Source organism: Rhinopithecus roxellana, chromosome 19, assembly GCF_007565055.1.
Source record: "Rhinopithecus roxellana isolate Shanxi Qingling chromosome 19, ASM756505v1, whole genome shotgun sequence".
Classification (NCBI taxonomy): Eukaryota; Metazoa; Chordata; class Mammalia; order Primates; family Cercopithecidae; genus Rhinopithecus; species Rhinopithecus roxellana.
The window spans coordinates 63605978-63629322 of record NC_044567.1 but is presented as its reverse complement, the minus strand read 5'-3'; the positions used below and the strand labels follow the sequence as shown (position 1 = coordinate 63629322).

Genomic DNA, 23345 nt, shown 5'->3' with positions numbered 1-23345 from the left:
ATGCTGAGGCTTTTCTGCACCTTCCAAAGGTCATGGGAGATGGCCTGGGGGTGCCCCCTTCTTGTTCCTCAACTCAGACAAGGTTTTCGAACCCTGCCAGCACGGGCCGTGCTCGTGGATAGGTAGACTGCTTTCAGCAATCATAGCACTGTCAGTGCTTGATTCCATTTCTAAATCTGTTTCCCAGGCTGGTCTGGAACTCCTAAATCTGGGCCACAGGCATAAAAGAAGCTGCATGTAATTAGTTTGCTTCTTTCCATAGACCTGTTTGTTGAAATGGAGTATTCTTCTGGCAAATCATCACATAGAAAAAGCAGTGGGTACAAAGGGCCCAGATGGAAAGCCTGAAGAAAAAAACAAACTGTTTTTTGGTCTGATTTGGGTAGAAATGATATTCCGAAGCAGAGTATCAGTTGCAAAGAGATCATTATCCTCACTCCCTAAGTAAATATCCAGGGGACAGACATTCTTTTCATCTTGGACAATTTTCACAAGCTGTATACCTCTGGGGATATTGACAAAGACATTTTCAACAGAACAGAAATCAATGATAATTATAGTTTGTGGCCTTTGAAGCAAAATAAAATGAGACCTATCAAGACACACCAAATCATTTACACCCCTTTTAAAACCAGTAAGAAGGCTAGTATGTCCAGGACAATAGCAAACTAGGGGCCTCAAAACACGTTTTTGGTCAGGCACAGTGGCTCACGCCTGTAATCCCAGCACTTTGGGAGGCCGAGGTGGGCAGATCACCTGAGGTCAGGAGTTCAAGGCCAGCCTGGGCAACATGGTGAAACCCCGTCTCTACTAAAAATACAAAACTTAGCCAGGCATGGTGGCAGATGCCTATAGTCACAGCTGCTCGTGAGGCTGAGGCAGGAGAATCACTTGAACCCAGGAGGCGGAGGTTGCAGTGAGCCGAGATTGCGCCACTGTACTCCAGCCTGGGCAATAGAGTGAGACTCCATTTGAAAAAAAAAAGGAAAGAAATCTAGTTGTTTAGGAGTCTGGGACCTCCCCCTTCTCTCTCTCTCTTACTCCTGCTTTCTCCTTGTGATGCGCCTGTTTCCCTTTGCCTTATGCCATGACTGTAAGCACCTGAGGGGCTCATCAGAAGCAGATGCTGGCACCAAGCTTCCTGTACAGTATCCAGAACCATGAGCAAATTAAACCTTTTTTCTTTATACATTACCCAGCCTTTATAAATTTCTCATGGCTTACTTCCTCCTTTTACTTGGTCACTTCCTCAGAGAGGCCTTCCCTAACCACAGCTCTTACTCCATGCTTCATTTTTCTTATTTGTTTGTTTATTTATTGAGACAGAGTCCCATTCTCTTGCCCAGGCTGGAGTGCAATGGTTTGATCATAGCTCACTGCAGCCTCCAACTCCAGCTCAAGCAATCCTCCTGCCTCAGCCTCCCCAGCAACTGGCACCACAGGCATGAGCCACCACACCCAACCCATTTTAAAAATTTTATGCACAGATAGGGTCTTACTATGTTGTCCAGGCTAGTCTCAAACTCCTGGACTCAAGCGATCTTTCTGCCTCCGCCTCCCAAAGTGCTGGGATTACAGTCATGAGCCTTGGTGCCCTGCCACACATTTTTCTTCATAGCATGGATTATTATCTGTCTAATTGATTCTCCACTGTCTCTGTTCTAGGAGCTTACCTCAATGAAGGCAGGACTGCTATATTTTGTTCATCACTATGTCCACAGCACCAATAGTGCCTGGTGTTGGAGAAATAATCATTAAAAATAAGTCTCCTGGTACTCTAGAAGACTTCTCCACAAAGGCGCCTTTAGCACAACAGCTAGTATTATTGTTACTACCTTTTAATATGGAGCGCTTCACAAATTTGCATGTCATCCTTGCACAGGGGTCATGCTAATTTTCTCTGTATGGTTCCAATTTTAGTATATCTGCTGCTGAAGCAGGCACAGCACAGGTTATTAATATTGTAGGCCAAGTGCAATGTGGCTATTAATTTTCAACCCTTCCTCTCTGGGGACTGGTGGCCAGGGTAGAGTTTTCCTGCTAGAATCTCATCCTCTGCCTTTGGTGTGCTGATGCCCCTTGTTACTCCGTGAGCCTCACTGGCAAGGTAGGGAACACTGGATAGGGAACCTTCCAGTACCTGAGCTGGCCAAGTGCCCCTCCTCTGTGTCTCTACTGGCCCCGTGTGTTTTCTGTCACTCATTGACACAACAGTTTACAGTACTTACCCCAGGAGTCAGTATATAGTAAACTCTTAGGAAATGTGAACTGAATTAATTCACAAGCAAAACCTTTGAGTTCGTGTCACATTTCTTTTAGATTGCACCCATTACCACAATACTGGGCTGTGGTGTAGGCCTCCCTTGCTATCAAACTCATTCTTCTAAAAGGAGAGTACATGGGAAGGTGGAAGGACTTCCCATGTCCCAGGAAATGGTTGGCTATAATCTTAGAAAATGAACTAGGGCCCGGGCATGGTGGCTCACACCTGTAATCCCAGCACTTTGGGAGGCCAAGGTGGGCAGATCACCTGAAGTCAGGAGGTCGAGACCAGCCTGGCCAACATGGGAAACCACTTCTCTACTAAAAATGCAAAAATTGGCTGGGCGTGGTGGCGCACACCTGTAATCCCAACTGTTTGGGAGGCTGAGGCAGAAGAATCGCTTGAACCCGGGAAGTGGAGGTTGCAGTGAGGCGAAATCGTGCCACCGCACTCCAGCTTGGGCAACAGAGCAAGACTCGGTCTCAAAAAAAAAGAAAATGAACTAGGGTTCTTTGGTCATTATTAGAGCCTTAGGAGAACAAGAAATATGGCAATTGTATTCAGAGACCAAAGAAATGTTGTCAAACAAGTCTATTAGGGCCTGTCTGACTTTTTCAGCTACCTGAAAGATCAGCTGCTGCAACCCAAAGGGACTTCAATCAGCCGCCCAGCCCAGGTTCAGTCTTCCAAGTCAGCCACACCCGACGATCACGACCATCCAGGAAGTAGAACGGTCTGTAAGGAGGAAATACCAGCAAGCTCACTTAATATTGAACCCTTGCCTAGGGCACCTTAATTATCTACTCCTTTATTAAACAACAGAGTCACAAATTAACATCTTTTCTCTTTTTACCAGTTGGCATTATTTTTGCCTTTGTGTTGCTGTGCAAATATTCTAAGAAATAGATATGCCTGTTGAGCCTGTTACAAGGACAAATATTGCAGTTTTAGGAGCCAGGGGCATCGTTAGAATTGTTAGAAACAAGAAAAAAGAAAACACTGGCCGAAGAGGAGTGTAAAACTATCTCACCTTTATACTTGCACAAGAAGAGTGCCATTCCTGGACTTCGCACTTTAGAAAACCCCAAATCACAGATGTACAAATGGAAAATTACTAAAGAACAACAGGCACCTGGCCGGGCGCGGTGGCTCATGCCTGTAATCCCAGCACTTTGGGAGGCCCAGGCGGGCGGATCATGAGGTCAGGAGATCAAGACGATCCTGGCAAACATGGTGAAACCCCGTCTCTACTAAAAATACAAAAAATTAGCCAGGCGTGGTGGCGGGCGCCTGTAGTCTCAGCTACTCGGAAGGCTGAGGCAGGAGAATGGCGTGAACCTGGGAGGCGGAGCTTGCAGTGAGCCGAGATCCGGCCACTGCACTCCAGCCTGGATGAAAGAGCAAGACTGCGTCTCAAAAAAATAAAAAAAGAACAGCAGGCACTTACATTGCTTGGATCTGGTGAACGGTGATAGTGCAGCACAATCTAGAGCCTTCAACACAGGCATTTGTGACTCACACTGTTCAGGCCCCAGAGAAAGGCTTCTCCACATCACTTGCCCTATGTCTTCAGAATCCAAGATGACAGTGTCTGGATGCTATCTAGATTTGTGGGTTCTTCGGAGGCAAGCACTGACCCAAGATGTGGAAGAATGTGAGCAGCACAGGTGCTTGGTAATAAAAAGAACTAATTAATAAGCTTGTCAATTCCTACTTTCAGAGAGCAGAAATACAATTGATTTTTGTATAACAAAACACATTTCCCTACTCTTTGTTTTGAGACAGAATCTTGCTCTATTGTCCAGGCTGAAGTACAATGGCATGATCTCAGCTCACTGCAACCTCTGCCACCCGGGTTCAAGCAGTTCTCCTGCCTCAGCCTCCTAAGTAGCTGGGATTACAGGCGTGTGCCACCACACCCAGCTAATTTCATATTTTTAGTAGAGATGGTGTTTCACCATGTTGGCCAGGCTGGTCTCGAACTCCTGACCTCAGGTGATCTGCCTACCACAGCCTCCCAAAGTGCTGGGATTACAGGCATGAGCCACCGCGACCAGCCACATTTTCCCACTTGTATTGATTGTCCAATTCCTGATTCTGGAGGTACTCCCAAATCAGTGCAATATTTGTCACAGTTCTAAAGAATATTTGTGGCTATGCATGGTAGCTCACATCTGTAATCCCAGCACTTTGGGACACCAAGGCACGAGGACTGCTTGAGCCCAGGAGCTCCAGACGAGCCCTGGAAACATACTGAGACTCTGTCTCTACAAAATTTTAAAAATTAAATTAAACTAAATTTTGCAATAGTAAAAACCTCATATCACTTCTAGGTTTGGATAAACTGCATCTAGATGTAACGTGTGAAATGTGATGCCATTTCTTTATGTTGGCAACTAGATGGACATTGAACACTAAAATTGTGGACAGTTTCTTTTTGCATAAAAATATTTTTACAGGCATACCTTGTTTTATTGCATTTCACTGTATTTTGCAGATAGTGCAGTTTTACAAGCTGAAGGTTTACAGCAACCCTCCATCAAGTAAGTCTATCGGCCTCATGTTTTCAACAGCAAGTGCTCTACTTCATGTCTGTGTCACATTTTGGTAATTCTTGCCATATTTCAAACTTTTTCTTTCTTTTTTCTTTTTTGCTTTTCTTCTTTTTTTTTTTTAGACAGAGTCTCGCTCTGTCGCCCAGGCTGCAATGCAGTGACGTGATCTCGGCTCACTGCAACCTCCACCTCCTGGGTTCAAAGGATTCCTCAGCCTCCGCCTCCCAAGTAAATGGAACTACAGGTGCATGCCACCACGCCTGACTAATTTTTGTATTTTTAGTAAAGACGGAGTTTCACCATGTTGGCCAGGCTGATCTCGAACTCCTGACCTCAAGTGATCTGCCCGCCTCGGCCTCCCAAAGTGTTAGGATTACAGGCATGAACCACTGCACCCGGCCACCAAACTTTTTCTTTTTCTTTTTCTTTTTTTTTTTTTTTGAGATGGAGTCTCACTCTATTACCCAGGCTGGAGTGCAGTGGTGCCATCTTGGCTCACTACAATCTCTGCCTCCCAGGTTCAAGTGATTTTCCTGCCTCAGCCTCCCAAGTAGCTGGGATTACAGGCACGTGCCCCCACGCCTGGCTAATTTTTTGTATTTTTAGTACAGATGGGGTTTCACCATCTTGGCAAGATTGGTTTTGAACACCTGACCTCGTCATCCACCTGCCTTGGCCTCCTAAAGTGTTGGGATTACAGGCATGAACCACCGTGCCCGACCCAAACTTTTTCATTATTATTATATTTGTTATGGTAATCTATGATCAGTAATCTTTGATGTTCCTATTGTAATTTTGGGGGGCACCAGGAACCATGCCCAGTAAGACGGCAAAATAATAAATATTGTAGTCTGACTGCTCAAGTGAAAGGAAGAATCATGCGTCTCTTGCTTTCAGTCAAAAGCTAGAAATGATTAAATTAGAAATGAAGAAGGCATGTAGAAACCTGAAACAGGCTAATAGCTAGGCCTCTTGCACCACAGTAGCCAAGCTGTTAATTCAAAGGAAAAATTTTTGAAGGAAATTAAAAGTGCCACTCCATGGAACACATAAATGATAAGAAAGTGAAACATGGCTGGGCACAGCAGCTTGGCTCATGGGAGGCCAAGGTGGGTGGGCAGGTCACTTGAGGTCAGGAGTTCGAGACTAGCCTGGACAACATGGCAAAACCCCGTCTCTACTAAAAATACAAAAAAAATTTAGCTGGGTATGGTGGTGCACACCTGTAATCCCAGCTACTCTGGAGGCTGATGCACAAGAATCGCCTGAACTGAAGTGGAGGTTTCAGTGAGCCAAGATTGTGCCACTGCACTCCAGCCTGGGCAACAGAGCAAGAATCTGTTTAAAAAAGAAAGAAAGTGAAACAGCCTTATAGCTGTTACAAAGAAAGTTTAGTGGTCTGGATAGAAGATCCAGCCAGCTACAATATTCCCTGAAGCCATAGCCTAATCTGGAGCAAGGCTGGAACTCTCTTCAATTCTATGAAGGCTAAGAGAGGTGAGGAAGCTGCAGAAAGAAGTTAGAAGCTAGCAGAGGTTGGTTCATAAAGATTATGGAAAGAAGCCATCTCCATAAATGAAAATGCAAGGTAAAACAGCAAGTTTGGCTGTAGAACCTGTAGCATGTTATCCAGATCTAGCTAAGATCATTGATGAAGGTGGCTACAGTAAATAACAGATTTTCAATTTAGAAGAAACAGCCTTACATTGGAAGATGCCATCCAGGACTTTTCTAGCTAGAAAGGAGTTAATGCCCGGTTTCAAAGCTTCAAAGGACAGGCTGACTTGTTAGGGGCTAATGCAGTTGGTGACTTTTAAGTTGAAGTCACTGCTCATTTACCATTCCAAAAATCCTATGGCTCATAAGAATCATGCTAAAGCTACTCTGCCTGTGCTCTGGAAGTGGAATGACAAAGCCTGCATGACAGCACATCTCATTTAGAGAATGATTTATATATACATATATATATATATATATATTTTTTTTTTTTTTTTTTTTTGAGACGGAGTCTTGCTCTGTCGCCAGGCATCTCAGCTCACTGCAAGCTCCGCCTCTCAGGTTTACGCCATTCTCCTGCCTCAGCCTCCCGAGTAGCTGGGACTACAGGCACCCGCCACCTCACCCGGCTAGTTTTTTGTATTTTTTAGTAGAGACGGGGTTTCACCATGTTAGCCAGGATGGTCTTGATCTCCTGACCTCGTGATCTGCCCGCCTCGGCCTCCCAAAGTGCTGGGATTACAGGCTTGAGCCACCGCGCCCGGCTATATATATTTTTATATATTTATATATATATAGAGAGAGAGAGAGAGTGTCTCACTCTGTCGCGCAGGCTGGATCTTGGCTCACTGCAACCTCCACTTCCCGAATTCAAATGACTCTCCTGCCTCAGATTCCCAGGTAGCTGGGATTACAGACGCATGCCACCATGCCTGGCTAATTTTTTGTATTTTTAGTAGAGACGGGTTTGACCGTGTTAGCCAGGATTGTCTTGATCACCTGACCTTGTGATCTGCCCACGTCAGCCTCCCAAAGTGCTGGGATTACAGGCATGAGTCACCGCACCCAGCCAGATTTACTGAATATTGAAAGCCCACTGTTGAGACCTACTGCTAAGAAGAAGAGACTCTTTTGAAAATATTACTGCTCATTGACAATGCACCTGGTCACCCAAGAGCTCTGATGTAGATATACAAGAAAATTAATGTTTTCATGCCTGTTAACACAATGTTCATTCTGCAGCCCATGAAATAAGGAGTAATATTAATCTTCAAGTCTTATTATTCAAGCAATATATTTTGTAAGGATATAGCTGCCATAGATAGTGATTTGTCTGATGGATCTAGGCAAAGTAAGTTGAAAACCTTCTGGAAAGGATTCATCATTTTAGAGTCCCTGAAGAACATTCATGATCTGTGGCTAGAGGTCAAAATATCAACAGTAACAGGAGTTTGGAAGAAGTTGGTTCCAATCTTGGTGGATGACTTTGAGGGACTTAAGACTTCAGTAGAAGAAGTCACTGCAGATGTGGTATAAACAGCAAGAGAAGCAGAATTAGAGGTGGAACCTGAAGATGTGGCGAGTTGCTGCAATCTCATGATCAAACTTCTACGGATAAGAAGTTGCTTCTTATGCATGCACCAAGAGGGTTTCTTGAGATGGAATCTACTCCTGGTGAAGATCCTGTGAACACTGTTGAAATGAAAACAGCACCCACTGGCTGCTCTGGAAAGCCATGTTTGCATTGTTCCTCATCTGACTCCTTGGTTCCTCCTCCACCACGGACTCCAGCAGCTTTATTGCCAGAGTCCTGGAATTCTTGCTTTCTTTTTAATCTCCTCCATTGGATCACCAGTGTGCCCCACCATGTCAGATGCAGCCATAGACACCAACTCTGAGATCACCACCAAGGACTTAAAGGAGAAGAAGAAAGTTGTGGAGGAGGTGGAAACGGAAGAGATGCCTCTGCTAACGGGAATGCTAATGAGGAAAATTGGGAGCAGGAGGCTGACAATGAGGTAGATGAAGAGGAAGAAAGTGATGGTAGGAAGAGGGTGGAGATGAAGACGAGGAAGCTGAGTTTGCTACAGGCAAGTGGGCAGCTGAAGATGATGAGGATGATGATGTCAATAGCAAGAAGCAGAAGATTGATGAGGACGACTAGACAGCAAAAAAGGAAACATTAAACTAAAAAAAAAAAATGGCTGCGACCTAGTCACCCTCCACTTCACATCTCAGAATCCAAATGTAGTCACCGTCAAGTAGAGAGACCGCCTGCAGATGACACGCGCTCTCCACGACCCAACCCAAACCATGAGAATTTGCAACAGGGGAGGAAAAAAGAACCAAAACTTCCAAGGCCCTGCTTTTTTTCTTCAAAGTACTTTAAATGCAGCCATAAAAAGAATGAGTTCATGTCCTTTGCAGGGACATGGATGAAGCTGGAAGTCATCATTCTTAGCAAACTAACACAGGAATAGAAAACCAAACACCGCACGTTCTCACTCACAAGTGGGAGTTGAACAGTGAGAACACATGGACACAAGGAGGGGAACATCACACACCAGGGCCTTTCGGGGCGGGCATGGGGGGTGGGGGAGGGGGAGGGAGAGCATTAGGACAAATACCTAATGCATGCAGGGCTTAAAACCTATATGACAGGTTGACACGTGCAGCAAAGCACCATGGCACATGTATACCTATGTAACAAACCTGCACGTTCTGCACATGTATCCCAGAACTTAAAGTAAAATTTAAAAATTTTTTTAAATTTAAAAATCTTGTTATAGGAATATTACTATGATTATTAGTATAAATTCACCTCCATAAAAAAATACTTAAAAAGGAAATTTGTATTTTTTACTTACATTTTGTATTTTTGTATAAATTGTTAGGGTCAGCCTTTTTTTGTGAGACAGAGTTTCTCTCCTTGTCCCCCAGGCTGGAGTGCAGTGGCATGGTCTCAGCTCACTGCAACCTCTGCCTCCCAGGTTCAAGCGATCCTCCTGCCTCAGCCTCCCGAGCAGCTGGGTTTACAGGCGTAAGCCACAGCACCTGGCCTAGGGTCACCCATTTTTTTTTTTTTTTTTTTGAGACGTGATCTCAGATAACCAAACCAACCTTTGGAGCGTTCTCTGTCCTACTTCTGACTTTACTTATGGAGTGAACATGTTCATTATAATCTCAAAGGGACAAAAAAAAAACTTGGAAAAAAAAAGACAATAGAAAAACAATCTTATTTTGAGCATTCCAGTAACTTGTTTGTGTATGTACTTAGTTTGTATGAGACGGTTTAAAAGGCTAAAGATAAAAAAAATTTTTTTTTTTCCTTTCTTGTCTATGGAGTTGCTGCGTTTGTGTGTGTGTGTGTGCGCGCGCGTGTGTGTGTGTTTTGGTCTGTTTGATATACGTGTGAAACAATGTTGTCCAACAATAAACAGGAATTTTATTTTGCTGAGTTGTTCTAAAAAAAAAAAAAAGAAATGAAAACAAAGAATAAGTAATAAACTTAGTCCCTAAAGCGGCAGCAGGGTTTGAGAGGATTTACTTCAATTTTGGAAGAATTTCTACTATGGATGGGCAAAATGGCATCAAATGTCATATGTTACAGAGAAAACTTTCAATCTGTGCAGCAAGTTTTACTGTTGTCTTATTTTATTTTATTTTATTTTATTTTATTTTATTTTATTTTATTTTATTGAGACGGAGTCTCATTCTGTCACCCAGGCTGGAGTGCAGTGGTGCGATCTCAGCTCACTGCCATCTCTGCCTCCCGTGTTCAAGCAATTCCCCTGCCTCAGCCTCCAGAGTAGCTGGGATTACAGGAGCGCGCCACCACGCCTGGCTAATTTTCGTATTTTTAGTAGAGTGGGGTTTCACCATGTTGGCCAGGCTGGTCTCAAACTCCTGACCTCAAGTGATCCGCCTGCCTTGGCTTCCCAAAGTGCTGGGATTACAGGTGTGAGCCACCATACCCGGCTATAAAGTGTTTTTATTTTTTTATTTTTTTATTTTTGAGATGGAGTCTCGTTCTGTCGCCCAGGCTGGAGTGCGGTGGTGTGATCTCGGCTCACGGCAAGCTCCACCTCCTGCGTTCGCACCATTCTCCTGCCTCAGCCTCCCGAGTAGCCGGGACTACAGGCGCCTGCCACCACGCCCGGCTAATTTTTTTGTATTTTTAGTAGAGACGGTTTTCACCGTGTTAGCCAGGATGGTCTCGATCTCCTGACCTAGTGATCCACCCGCCTCGGCCTCCCAAAGTGCTGGGATTACAGGCATGAGCCACTGCGCCTGGCCTGTAAAGTGTTTTTAAATTAACACATGTACATTGGTATTTTAGACATAATGCTATTGCACACAAAAGAAAACATTATAGTGGCTGGGAACGGTGGCTCACGCCTGTTTCCAGCACTTTGGGAGGCCGAAGCGAGTGGATCACCTGAGGTCAGGAGTTCGAGATAAGCCTGGCCAACATGGCAAAACCCTGTCTCTACTAAAAATACAAAAAGTAACCGGGTATGGTGATGGACACCTGTAATCCCAGCTACTCGGGAGGCTTTGGCAGGAGAATCACTTGAACCCAGGAGGCGGAGGTTGTAGTGAGCTGAGACTGTGCCACTGCACTTCAGCCTGGGCAACAGAAGTGAAATTCAGTCAAAAAGAAGGAAGGAAGGAAGGAAGGGAGGGAGGGAGGGAGGGAGGGAGGGAGGGGGGAGGGAGGGAAAGAGAGAGAGGGAGGGAGGAAGGAAGGAAGGAAAAAAGAAAAAAGGAAAGAAGGAAAAGAGAAGGGAGGGAGGAAGGAAGGAAGGAACTAAGGAAGGAAGGAAGGGGAAAAAAAAGGAAAGGAAAGGAAAAGAAAAGAAAGAAGGGAGGGAGGAATGGAGGGAAGGGAGGGAGGAACGGAGGGAAGGAAGGAAGGAAGGAAGGAAGGAAGGAAGGGCGAAAACATTACAGTGTAAACATAGCTTGTATAAAAAAACTTCTGTTACTCACTTTGCTGCAATTGCAGTGGTCTAGAATCAAACCCACAATATCTCCAAGGTATGCTTTTAAAATATTTAATTACATTTTCAAAATCAAATTTAAAATTTCGGTTTTATTTAAGTAACTTTGACTTAAAATTCGATATGTAACTTCTATGCTAAAACATATGTGTGGGGACAAAAGCGACTTTATTTTAAATGCTAATCTGCCTACCGACCCTGAGTCAGAGAATGCCTTCCAAATGTCTAGTTGATGTTTTACTCTTTAGGTGGGAACACCTATTCATCTTAACTTTCACTTTTCCTTCAAGACAATCCGAGATGCTGTTGCAGACATCATAGGTATAGTGATACTCATAGCCACCTACACATTCCTTCCAGAGCACATATACTTTTCCCCAAGACAGAAGCCCTAGATTTCAGGGGTTGCAATGTAGAGATCTACATGTCTGTGGCCCCCCAAGACCATGCTTTTCTGTCTGTAAATTTACCCAGTAAGTCATCCTATGCTGAAAAACTGGATTTGTCTGCCTCCTCCTCTGGTTGATTGACTCCTTCAGCATTTGGAGGTTGCTTTGTAGATATGGCCCTTTCATGGAACGATAGGCCACGTGGCCTTCTTTTATGCTTATATCAGTCCACCACAAGAGTTATGGGTAGACCATCTGAGATGCCTCTGTGAGGAACTTAGCAGTCCTTTCCCTATAAAAGAGCCATTTAATTGGTGAAAATTATTTGTTTGTTTGTTTGAGACAGGGTCTGGCTCTGTCACCCAGGCTGGAGTGCAGTGGTGCCATCTCAGCTCACTGCAGACTTGATCTCCCAGGTTCAAGTGATCCTTCCACCTCAGTCCCCCAAGTAGCTGGGACTACAGGTATGCACCACCACGGCCAGCTAATTTTTGTACTTCTTATAGAGACAGAGTTTCACCACGTTGCCCGGGCTGGTCTCCAACTCCTGGGCTCAAGTGATCCTCCCACATCAGCCTCCCAAAGTGCTAGGATTACAGGTGTGGGCCACTGCACCTGACCTAATTGGTGAAAATTATTTAAATAATTAAAATTATGTTGTCCTAATTATGTTGCGATATATAAGGACATACCGCAAATGAAAAAATATTTATTCAAGAAAATCTACTGAATCCCAGTAAGAATAAAGAGTCTGTGGCACCTGAGTCACATCCCCCTCCTATCTTCTTCCTAAGCAGGTGTGGCTTCCCAAGAAGATGGGGGGCTCCCTCTGCCTCCACTCCAGGCTACAGTTTCACTCTAAGAAGGGCATGCCACTGGTGTCTCTCATCTCTCCCAGCTCTGTGCTGCAAAAACTGTATTCCATGCAGGTGTGGCCAAGAGGGCTGGGGCTCCCTTCCCTGACCCAGAGCCTACTTGTAGGGTGGAAACTGTACCAGACGCAGTGGTTAAGAAACTCAGCAGAAGGCCGGGTGCAGTGACTCACACCTGTAATCCCAGCACTTTGGGAGGCTGAGGTGGGTGGATCATGAAGTCAAGAGACTGAGATCATCCTGGCCAACATGTGAAACCCTGTCTCTACTGAAAATACAAAAATTAGCTGGGTGTGGTGGCACATGCCTGTAGTCCCAGCTACTCAGGAGGCTGAGGCAGGAGAATCATTTGAACGCGGGAGGCAGAGGTTGCAGTGAGCTGAGATCGCGCCACTGCAGTCCAGCTTGGTGACAGAGAGAGACTCCATTTCAAAAAAAAAGAGAAAAGAAAGAAACTCAGCAGAAACATCAGAAATTGTACCCTCTGCACACAAACCAGGAAATAGGCTTCATAGAATTAGTTCGGAATTAAATAAACAAATGCCCAAACAACAGTTCCACCAAGCCCCAATGTAGTGGGGAATTCAGCATCTAGAGTTGCTACAATATATTATCTAAAATGTCTGGTTTTCAACAAAAACTTATGACACGCAAAGAAACTGTGACAAATACACAGGAAAAAAAAAGTCAGGCAATAGAAATTGCTTTTGAAGGGACCTAAATGTTGGACACATTGGAAAAAGACTTCAAAGCAGCTATTATAAATATGTTTTAAAAATCGAAGTAGACCAGGCATAGTGGTTCACGCCCATAATCTCAGTGCTTCAGGAGTTCTAGGCAGGAGGATTGCTTAAGGCCAGGAGTTCAAGACCAGCCTGGGCAACACAGTGAAAACCTGTTCTACAAAATATATATATATATATATTTTAAATAAATTAGCCTGTAGCCCTAACTACTAGGGAGGTTGGGGAGAAAGGATCACGTGAGGCCAGGAGTTCAAGGTTATAGTGACCTACCCTTGCACCACTGCACTTCAGCCTGAGTGACAGAGCAAGACTTATCTCAAAAAAAAAAAAAAAAAAAGTTTTTAATGTAAACCATGTTTAAAGAATTAAAGAAAGGCATGGTAATAATGACTCATGAAGAATGTTAACTAAAAAGATTTTTTAAAATTCTGAAGTAAATGGAAATTCTGAAGTTGAAAAATAATCCAAATGAAAAATTCACTAGCTAGATCAATAGTAGATTTGAGTTGGCAGAAGGAAGAATCAGCCAACATGAAGACAGATTAACAGAGACGACGAACACTAAGAAAAATAATAAGTAAAAATGAACAGAGCCTCGGAGAAATGTAGAATACTGTTAAGCACACCAACATACTCATCCTAGGAAAGAATGCTCAAGAGGCAGAGATAGGGAGAAAAAAATATTCAGACAAATAATACCTGAAAAATTCTGAAATTTGTTGAAAAACACTAATACATAGATCCAAGAAACTCCAAGTGAATAAATGCAAGGAGACCCATACAGACACATCGCAGTCAAAATACTGAAAGCCAGAGATAGAGAAAAATCTTGAAAACAGCAAAAGAAAAACAATCTAAATTACTTTGTGCTCATGCACTTCTCTTTTGAATTGGTTATTATATCTGCCTGGTTCTCTCATGAGTAGAATCAAATCTTTAGCACATTTTTATGTCCTATGTCTATTTGAGTAATGATTTTACCTTTTACAGAAAAATTATCTTTTAATAAGTCTTATCTGCATGTAAGTTCTCACATGTCCCATCAGCTGATGTATACTAAAGTTCAAAGACTAAAGTTCAAAGCTTTAGTTTAAAAAGGAGAAAAAGTTTTTGCCGTTGAGCTTAAGAGAATAAAATAAAATAATAAAAAGGAGAGAAAAGTAGATCTTACCAAACACAAAATTGTGATGATGTTTAAAAAATAATTGGCGGCGGGGCATAGCGGCTCATACACATGACTCACACGAAGTGCTCCCAGCACTTTGGGAAGCTGAAGTGGGGTCGCTTGAGACCAGGACCAGACTGCACAACATAACAAGACCCCCCCATCTCTACAAAAAAAATTTTGCCAGGTGTGATGGCACGTACCTGTAATCCCAGCTACTTTTGAGGGAGGCTGCCACAGGAGGATCTTGTGAGCTCAGGAGTTCAAGGCCTCAATGAACTATGATTGCACCACTGCACTCCAGCCCGGGTGACAGAAAGAGGCCTTGTCTCGAAAAACAAAAACAAAACAATTGGAAAGTCAATTTATCCTAAAACATACACTTCTCTGGATCCCACATTCTGCCCAGGCACATGCTACAGCAGCAGTGGTCTGGAACCTGAGAACCAGGAAACTAGGACTCTGGATTATCCTGCCACACCAGCTGGCCTCAAAGTCTTCAAGTTCAACCTGCCTCTAATGTGGTGAGAGGGACAGATTGTCCACAGTAGCTCAGCTTGCACCCAGGAGCTCAACTGGATCTCCACGCCCTGTGGAAGGCAGCGAGCACTGACAGCCAGTGCCTTCTTCAGAACATAGGGTGCTATGAAAGAGATACTGTGTTTAGTCACACCAATGCTGTGGGTAAGAAAATACCTTTTCACTGTGCACTTATTTGCATAGCGTTGCAAGCAGGCACCAGGATACAGGAATATAGTTGTACATGTCAAGTGCATAAGGGAACCTAGGATAAGGGGCCAGTTAGGACAAAGAGTTATGACTTGATACAGATCAATGCAGAAAATGTTTATAGAGTTAATGTATGAGCGTCTGTAGGTTAGGCACAGTGAGAGAGAAAGAGAGAGGTTGAGTCAGTACTAACAGAGATGTTTCTCCTTGCTACCAGCCCATGCCTTGGAACAGAGCTGTGAGTTGCAGTGTATGGTAGGGGATAAAGGAAGCCATCAGTCATCTGTATTACTCTCAGCTGCTCAGACGTATGTTCCTGCCGTTTTCGTCCTCCCTGAGGATGGTGGTTTAATCATTTATTGGTGCATGCCATGGGTGAAGGCCAAGAGCCTTGTGTACAGAACTGAAAACTGTACATTAGGAGAAATGCCCACTGCCAGGTGTGAACAACAAGCCCAGGCCCCAAAACCTTTCCCACAGTTCAACACCCTGGACAATATTTTTATAAAATGACTAACCCACAGTACTTTACGGAGGGCTGCTTTTCTGAATTTTTAAAGTTTTCTACACATGGTCTTGATGTTTTTCCTCTGAGGTGTACTTTTTTTTCCCAAGAATTATGTGGGTTTTGTTTTGCATTGCTTTGATCAAGGTAGAGTGAATGATTTCTCATAGGTGCTACTAAGCAGTGGGTAAGAATGCAATCGGCCGGGCACGGTGGCTCACACCTGTAATCCTAGCACTTTGGGAGGCCGAGGTGGGTGGATCACGAGGTCAGGAGATTGAGACCATCCTGGACAGCATGGTGAAACCCCGTCTCTACTAAAAATACAAAAATTAACCAGGCGTGGTGGCAGGTGCCTGTAGTCCCAGCTACTCAGGAGGCTGAGGCAGGAGAATCACTTGAGCCCGGGAGGCAGAGGTTGCAGTGAACCAAGATTGTACCAGTGCACTCCAGCCTGGTGACAGAGTGAGATTCTGTCTCAAAAAAAAAAAAGAAAGAAAGAAAAATGCAATCACGGCCGGGCGTGGTGGCTGATGCCTGTAATCCCAGCATTTTGTGAGGCTGAGGTGGGAGGATCACTTAAGTCCAGGAGTTTGAGACCAGCCTGGGCAACATACTAAGACCCATCTCTATTTCTCAAAAAAAGAATGCAACCTCCAGGTCAGTTGGATCTGGACCCCAAGCCAGTGACTCACCGTGTGATCTTGGGCTGGCAGTTTGTTCTTGGAGGCCATTTCCTCCTCTGTAAAATGGAGATGATGACAGCACCCAGCCCCTAGAGTGGCTGTGAGGGTTCCTGTGAGTGCCTGTGAAGACTGGCCAGTGCCGGGCTCAGAGTGAGCCCTCATACTTGCTGGTCATTGTTGTAATGGTCATGATTTCAGATGAGAAACAGGGAAGGTTGAGCTAAAGTATTGAACATGTGTGTTGGGTGCCTACCACAAACAAAGCACTGTCCATGGCAGCCTCAAGGTGTCTTCATGATAATCCCACAAGGAAGGTAACTGCTTTTTCCATTTATATGGAGGCAGATGGGTTAAGTAACCTGACCAAGATGAGATCGCATATAATGTGGTTATTTTTCTCATAAAGCTTGACTTTCAGATATTGGCTTCAGAGACAAAGAAAAGGAAGGTGAACGTGTTTGAACATAAGGAGTTTCCCTTCCTTCAAGCCACGCCAGCCTATAAGCCTTTATAAAGCAGTGAAGGCGGTTCCTCCCTTCCCTGGCAGAGACTGATAAACTCAGCACTTGCTGAGTGGCTCATTGTTAAGACAAAAGGTGTGCACTTCCTGGCCAGGAAACCTGAGCGGTGAGACTCCCAGCTGCCTACATCAAGGCCCCAGGACATGCAGAACCTTCCTCTAGAACCCGACCCATCGCCATGAGGTCCTGCCTGTGGAGATGCAGGCACCTGAGCCAAGACATCCAGTGGTCCTTGCTCCTGGCTCTCCTGGTCTTTCTCTTCGCTTTGCTCTCCTTTATTAAGGATCCTCAAACAAAGCCTTCCAGGTAAGATTCTCGTCCTTTCCACTCCTCTTATTCCATTCATTTGAGGAAACAGAAAAATGATAGCCCAGGGAGGACAGAGAAAGTCTGAGCCACCTGTGTGTCCACACGGGAGTGTCAGGGGTCAGGAATGTTCTCAAGAACCACTGGGAAGAAAGACTAATGGGAAGACTTGCAGGGAACAGAAGGGGTGGCAGTGGGGAACTAAGACGCCTTGGGATGAACATGTCCAGATACCATGGGACACGTACAGGAGTTTGAGAACTGATGGGTTAGGTCTGCAGAGTGCAGACAGAAGACATGACTGCTTTCCCCTCTGGGACTGTGAGTAATGGCAGCAGCATTGGGTTCGTTCTTACATGCCATTCTCTATGTCCTGAAGTGAAAGAGCCATCCTGCGTGTTCCACTTGTTGCAGACCCGGACTCACCCTTAGTTTGTCGGTAAAATGGAGGGCCTCCCTCTTAGGGAGGCAGTTTCAATTGTGGACACCAAGTTAATCTTTCAAAAAAACCTTCTAGACCATTTTTCTTAGAAAATACACACATCTCCTGCAGTAAGAGGCCCTTTTCTTTTCTTTTCTTCTCTTTTGTTTTTGAGACAGAGTCTCACTGTGTTGCCCAGGCTGGAGTGCAGTGGCGTGATCTTGGCTCACTGCAACCTCCACCTCCCAAGTTCAAGCCTCAGCTTCCTGAGTAGCTGGGACTACAGGCGCATACCACCAGACCTGGCTAAGTTTTTGTATTTTTAGTAGAGACAGAGTTTCACCATGTTGGCCAGGCTGGTCTTGAACTCCTGACCTCAAGTGATCTACCCACCTCGGCCTCTCAAAGCACTGGGATGACAGGCGTGAGCCACTGTGCCCAGCCAATAATTTCATTTCACTGTTCTTAAACATTGAAAGTAATGCAGGTTCTCGTAGAGTTAAAAAAAAAATACAGAAAGGTGAAGCAGGAAGTGAGTCTCCCTATTATACCTCCACCTCTGTCCGCTCTTCAAGGTGAGCACTCTCGACACTTGAAGGTACACGGAATTCTATTATGCAGCTAACACTGCTATAGTATTTACTGCGTGCCAGCCCCTATTCTAAATGCTTGATGTACGTTAACTCACTAATTCTCATTATTAAGAGGACACTGAGACACACAGAACTGAAGTGATTTTTCCAAGATCACCCTGCTAGTATGTGGCAGGGCCAAGATTCAAAACCAGGCATTTTGGTGCCATACCCTGTGCTCATTACCTTTATGCTATACAAGCCAGATAGATAGATAGATACATACATACATACATACACACACACATAGGTAGATAGGCAGATAGATGGACAGATAGATGGATAGATAGATGGAGATATAGATATCTACATATAGCATATAGATATACATACTATATATGCTATATATTGATATACTATATGTCAATATGTAGCATGAGACATATATGTATATATATTGTATATATATAGAGATTGATATATACACACACATATATCATATAGATTTACAGATATATGCACAAGAAAGTTATATATATATCTCTCTCATATATATGTATACATATATATGTATCTCATGCTATATATTGTCCCACAGGTTGACCTTGTAAGTCACACTATATCATGGACATCTTTCCATGTCGGGACATACAGGTCTACTCTCTTCTTTGAACAGTTGCTTAGCATTCCACAGGATAGGTACCATTTACTTAACCAACCCCTATCAAGTTTCTCACATACCTTTGAGCACTTGCATAACTGATTTCTGGGTAGATTTCTCGAAGTGGAATTGCCAAGACAATCTTTACCTCCCAGGACCACACTGGCTTTCATTAAGGTTTTGAAGTTTTAATCATCTGATAGGTGGAAGTGTTTCTCTTTTTAATTTGCATTTCTCAGATCTACTGATATTTCTGTACTTTTGTTCTTTAAGCTTAATAAGAATCCATCAGAAATGTACTTTTGTGTATGATGTGAATATAGGTTTGTGTTTGTTGGAACTCTTGATTGCAACTGACAAAAACCCAAGACCGGCTAGCTTAGATAAGATGACAGGGGAGGAGAGAAGTTCAGAGGGTTAGGAGTCCTTCTGGGGCAACATTTTGGGGTGGGAGTGGGCTGCCCGAGAGTCACTCATAGTGACTGGGCCTGGCCTTCCCAGCAGATACCACATGCCCTGGAGTTGAGGGGCAAATGGAGTGGTATCTGGTTCTGGTCTAGAGATTTCTGAAGGCAGGAAGTTGTTGGAACTGTCCACAATGTAATGTACCTGGGAAGAGACAGAACCACCCTGCCCCTCCCTCCCAGGTCTTCACAGCCCAGAAAGCAGTGGAAGGGAAGTTCAGTGCTTCCTGGTGGGAGGGCAGAGACCAGAGCCCTCAACTGCCCAGTTACCTGCTGGAGCAATAAGGGGATACTCACTCCAGAACAGTGTTTGGGGACACTAAATGCCGCAGGGGGCAGTGGGAGACGTGATCCTAGAAAGGACCCTCCTGCGGGGATTCTCAGTGTAAAGGAGAACCCCTCCCCAGAGAAACCACATTTCCTAATGTGCAGAGACCACCAAGTGCGCAGGGGCCCCCAACATCAGACAGAAGCTGAATGAACCTCAGGGCAGGCAGGGACCGCCAGCCCCACCCTCCAAGACAGGCGCTCACTTAAGTAACCATACAGGAGGAGTTACAACTTGAAAAAAGAAGGGGAGTTTTCTTTTACTGCCTTCCTCTCTCCAGCTCCCCCAATCTCCCCCTCATCTCATCCCCCATGTCTCCTACCCCCACTCCCCACCTCCAGCAGCCAAGGTCTGAGCTCTGGCCTGGCTGGCTTGGTGGAATAAAAGAGCTTAGAGCCAGGTAGAGCACCTAGTGTGTGTGTGTGTTTATCATGTAATTACATGAATTTGTGAGATTACATGAATTATGTAATTTCTTTTATGTATTTATTTTTCAAGATGGAGTCTGACTCTGTGACCCAGGCTGGAGTGCAGTGGTGCGGTCCTGGCTTATTGCGCCCTCACCTCCCAGGTTCAAGCGAGTATCCTGCCTCAGCCTCCAGAGTATCTGGGACTGCAGACGCACACTACCATGCCCGGCTAATTATTGTAGTTTTAGTGGAGATGGGGTTTCGCCATATCGGCCAGGCTGGTCCTGAATACCTGGCTTCAAGCGATCTACCTGCCTCAGCCTCCCAAAGTGGTGGGATCACAGACATGAGTGACTGAGCCCAGCCAGCATTGTCTTATTGTCTGTGTTTCCTCAGTGCTTTGAACAGGGCCTGGACCCAGTGGAGGTGCTTTATAAAATGCTTGTTGATGAAAGAATGAATTTGTCACCTTAAAAAACATGCCAAAACATTTAAACTTTATGGCTCTCAAAAACTTAGAGTAAGGGAGTTAACTTGAGTAAATTCATGCTTTATGCAGAGTACTCTGTCAATAGATTACAGGATGGATGATCGGGGGAACGTGGTTTTAGAGGGGATAGTTTAGAGACCATTGCCATGGTTTAGGATGGCATTAATAAGACCGTGAGCAAGGACAGTGTGAATAGGAAGAAAGGACTGAGAAGAAGTCAGATCAGCTGGACTTGGCAACAAATAGGATGGTGGGAGGAGTGTAGCAGAAGAACTTCAAGACAATTCTATGAGGTCGGGCACAGTGGCTCACGCCTGTAATTCCAGCACTTTGGGAGGCCAAGGCGAGCGGATCACCTGAGGTCAGGAGTTCGAGACCAGCCTGACTAACATGGTGAAACCCTGTCTCTCCTAAAAAATACAAAAATTAGCCGGGCATGGTCTGGTGCCTGTAATTCCAGCTACTTGGGAGACTGAGGCAGGGAGAATTGCCTGAACCCGGGAGACGGAGCTTGCTGTGAGCCAAGAGCGCGCCACGGTACTCCAGCCTGGGCAGCAAGAGCAAAACTCTATCTCAAAAAAAATAATAATAATAATAAATAAATAAATAAAAATACAAAAGTTAGCCAGGCGTGGTGGCAGTTGCCTGTAATCCCAGCTACTCAGGAGGCTATTATCGCTTTTATCACAGGAGAATCGCTTGAACTCGGGAGGCAGAGGTTGCAGTGAGCTAAGATTGCTCCACTGCACTGCAGCCTGGGTGACACAGCAAGACTCTGTCTCAAAAAAATAAAAATAAAAAAGACAATTCTGTGATTTCAAACCCATCGGGCCATCTCTCATACCATCTTAGACACACCCACGTGCATCCTGTGTTCACTGATGTGTAGCTGTCATCTAAGACGATGTCTCTGCTTGGCTTCCATCATCCAGTGTAAATGTTTTGGAAGATCTATGCTTGTTTTAGCTTTGGAGATGGTAATTAAGAGTGAGCTGTAAAAACAGACCTACGGGTTCTGTTTGTCAGTTTCTTGCTGTCACTTTATTTTCTCCAGTCTGGCCAGCATGGCAAAAATTCCATCTCTACTAAAAATATGAAAATTAGCCGGGCACGGTGGCGCGTGCATGAAATCCCAGGTACTCAGGGGATTGAGGCAGGAGAGTCACTTGAACCTGGGAGGTGGCTTCCAGTGAGCCAAGATCATGCCACTGCACTCTAGCCTGGACAACAGAGTGAGGCTCTGTGTCCAAAAAGAAAAGAAAAGAACTTTATTTTCTATCACCTCCTGATTGCTGATTCTGAACTCCCATCCACCAAGCTTCAGGAAAACTTAATCTCCGTGGTTCCTGCTCCTCTGCAGGATGGTATGAGGGCTCTAGGACATCCCATGCAGTGCCAAGGCATGGGAATGGGTCGCTGACTCTTAGCTATTGAGTCGCTGCTGAAACAGTCATTGTTCCTGCCGCTCGGCTCTTTCAGGTCCACCTGGCTTATGTGTGAGAGACTTTGCTTTGCTTTTTCTTTCTTTGAAACAGAGTCTCGCTCTGTTGTCCAGGCTGGAGTGCAGTGGCGCGGTCTCGGCTCAGTGTGAGACTTTTCTGACACTGTCTGTGGTCCTCTCTTCCTAGGTTCAGGATTCATTTTTTTTTCAGGGGTCTTGTTAGACCCTTGGAACATGCCAGGAAGTAGGGTCCTCTGACCTTGGAACCCACAGATCCTTCCTTCTCTCATTCCCGCCACCCAGCAGAGTAAATCTTTCCAGGGAAAGGGCAATGGTAGGAGTAAGTAATAAAGTCCTCCCCTCATAACTTCTCCAAGATTGATCTGTTTCACTACATCTTGAACGTGGAACCAAATCTTAACTGCTGGGGGCATGGCAGTGGGGTGGAGAGGGAAACAATTTCAAAATATTATATAATTATATTCAAAAGCATGACAGGCGTAGAAAAGGGATCCAGCTGTTCATGCCCTGAGGTACTAACGAGATTCTTTGAAGGGACTGGGATAATAGGAGGTTGCCATCCTTTCATGTTTGAAAGCAGCTTCTGCTTTTTCTGTAATAAGCACACATTGTTTTTATAAAAACAAAAATAATTCATAAAGGTTCACTTCTGAAGACTCAGGAGAAAAAGACTCAGCTTAGGTAACCCCTCCGTACCAAAGTGTCCCTCCGAGCAGAACTGCCTCCCTGGGCTGTCACCACAGCCTCGCATACATATGACTAATATCATCATACCGATGACACTTTAAGGCAGCTGATTATACTCATGTCTGTTTCTCTTATAGACTGTGAGCCTCTTAAAACCAGTGACCATTGCTTTTTTATCTTTAATCTCTAGCAGATACCTCTGAATGCCTGACATGTCATGGCTACTCAATGAATATTGCAGAATAAACACTGCATTGTGTTTTCAAACTGTCATAGAACTTTCCATAAGGCGTCTCATTTAGTTGGTTTGTTGTTGTTGTTGTTGTTGCTGTTGTTTTGAGACAGAGTCTCTCTTTGCTGCCCAGACTGGAGTGCAGTGGTGTGATCTCTGCTCACTGCAACCTCCACCTCCCAGGCTCAAGCAATTCTCCTGCCTCAGCCTCCTGAGTAGCTGGGATGACAGGCTTGCACCACCACACCCAGCTAATTTTTGTATTTTTAGCAGAGATGGGGTTTCACCATGTTGGCCAGGCCTGGTCTCCAACTCCTGACCTCAGGTGATCCGCCTCCCACCCTTGGCCTCCCAAAGTGCTGGGATTACAGGTGTGAGTCT

General features: G+C 44.7%; 1 protein-coding gene, 1 long non-coding RNA gene, 1 other non-coding gene and 1 pseudogene across 4 annotated transcripts in view; 2 read left to right on the top strand and 2 right to left on the bottom strand.

The window, feature by feature from the left end:
* The window catches only part of LOC104681266, a 106511-nt gene that overhangs the window by 7356 nt on the left and 75810 nt on the right, over nucleotides 1-23345 (bottom strand). For both annotated transcript variants that reach the window (XR_004055113.1, XR_004055112.1), the window contains exon 5: nucleotides 2886-2998. This is a non-coding gene — a long non-coding RNA (uncharacterized LOC104681266). The remainder of the gene's footprint in view (nucleotides 1-2885; nucleotides 2999-23345) is intronic.
* LOC115895101 lies at nucleotides 1838-1940 on the bottom strand. Its single transcript, XR_004055292.1, has one exon. It is a non-coding gene; the product is annotated as a U6 spliceosomal RNA (small nuclear RNA).
* Nucleotides 3726-23345, top strand: part of ST6GALNAC1 (ST6 N-acetylgalactosaminide alpha-2,6-sialyltransferase 1) — a 29575-nt gene continuing 9955 nt past the window's right edge. Inside the window, exons 1-3 of the mRNA XM_010387512.2 lie at nucleotides 3726-3937; nucleotides 4761-4806; nucleotides 16817-17237. Of these exons, the coding sequence (XP_010385814.2) occupies nucleotides 17110-17237 (128 nt within the window). The 5' untranslated portion in view covers nucleotides 3726-3937; nucleotides 4761-4806; nucleotides 16817-17109. The remainder of the gene's footprint in view (nucleotides 3938-4760; nucleotides 4807-16816; nucleotides 17238-23345) is intronic.
* Nucleotides 7594-8705, top strand: LOC115894886 (annotated as a pseudogene).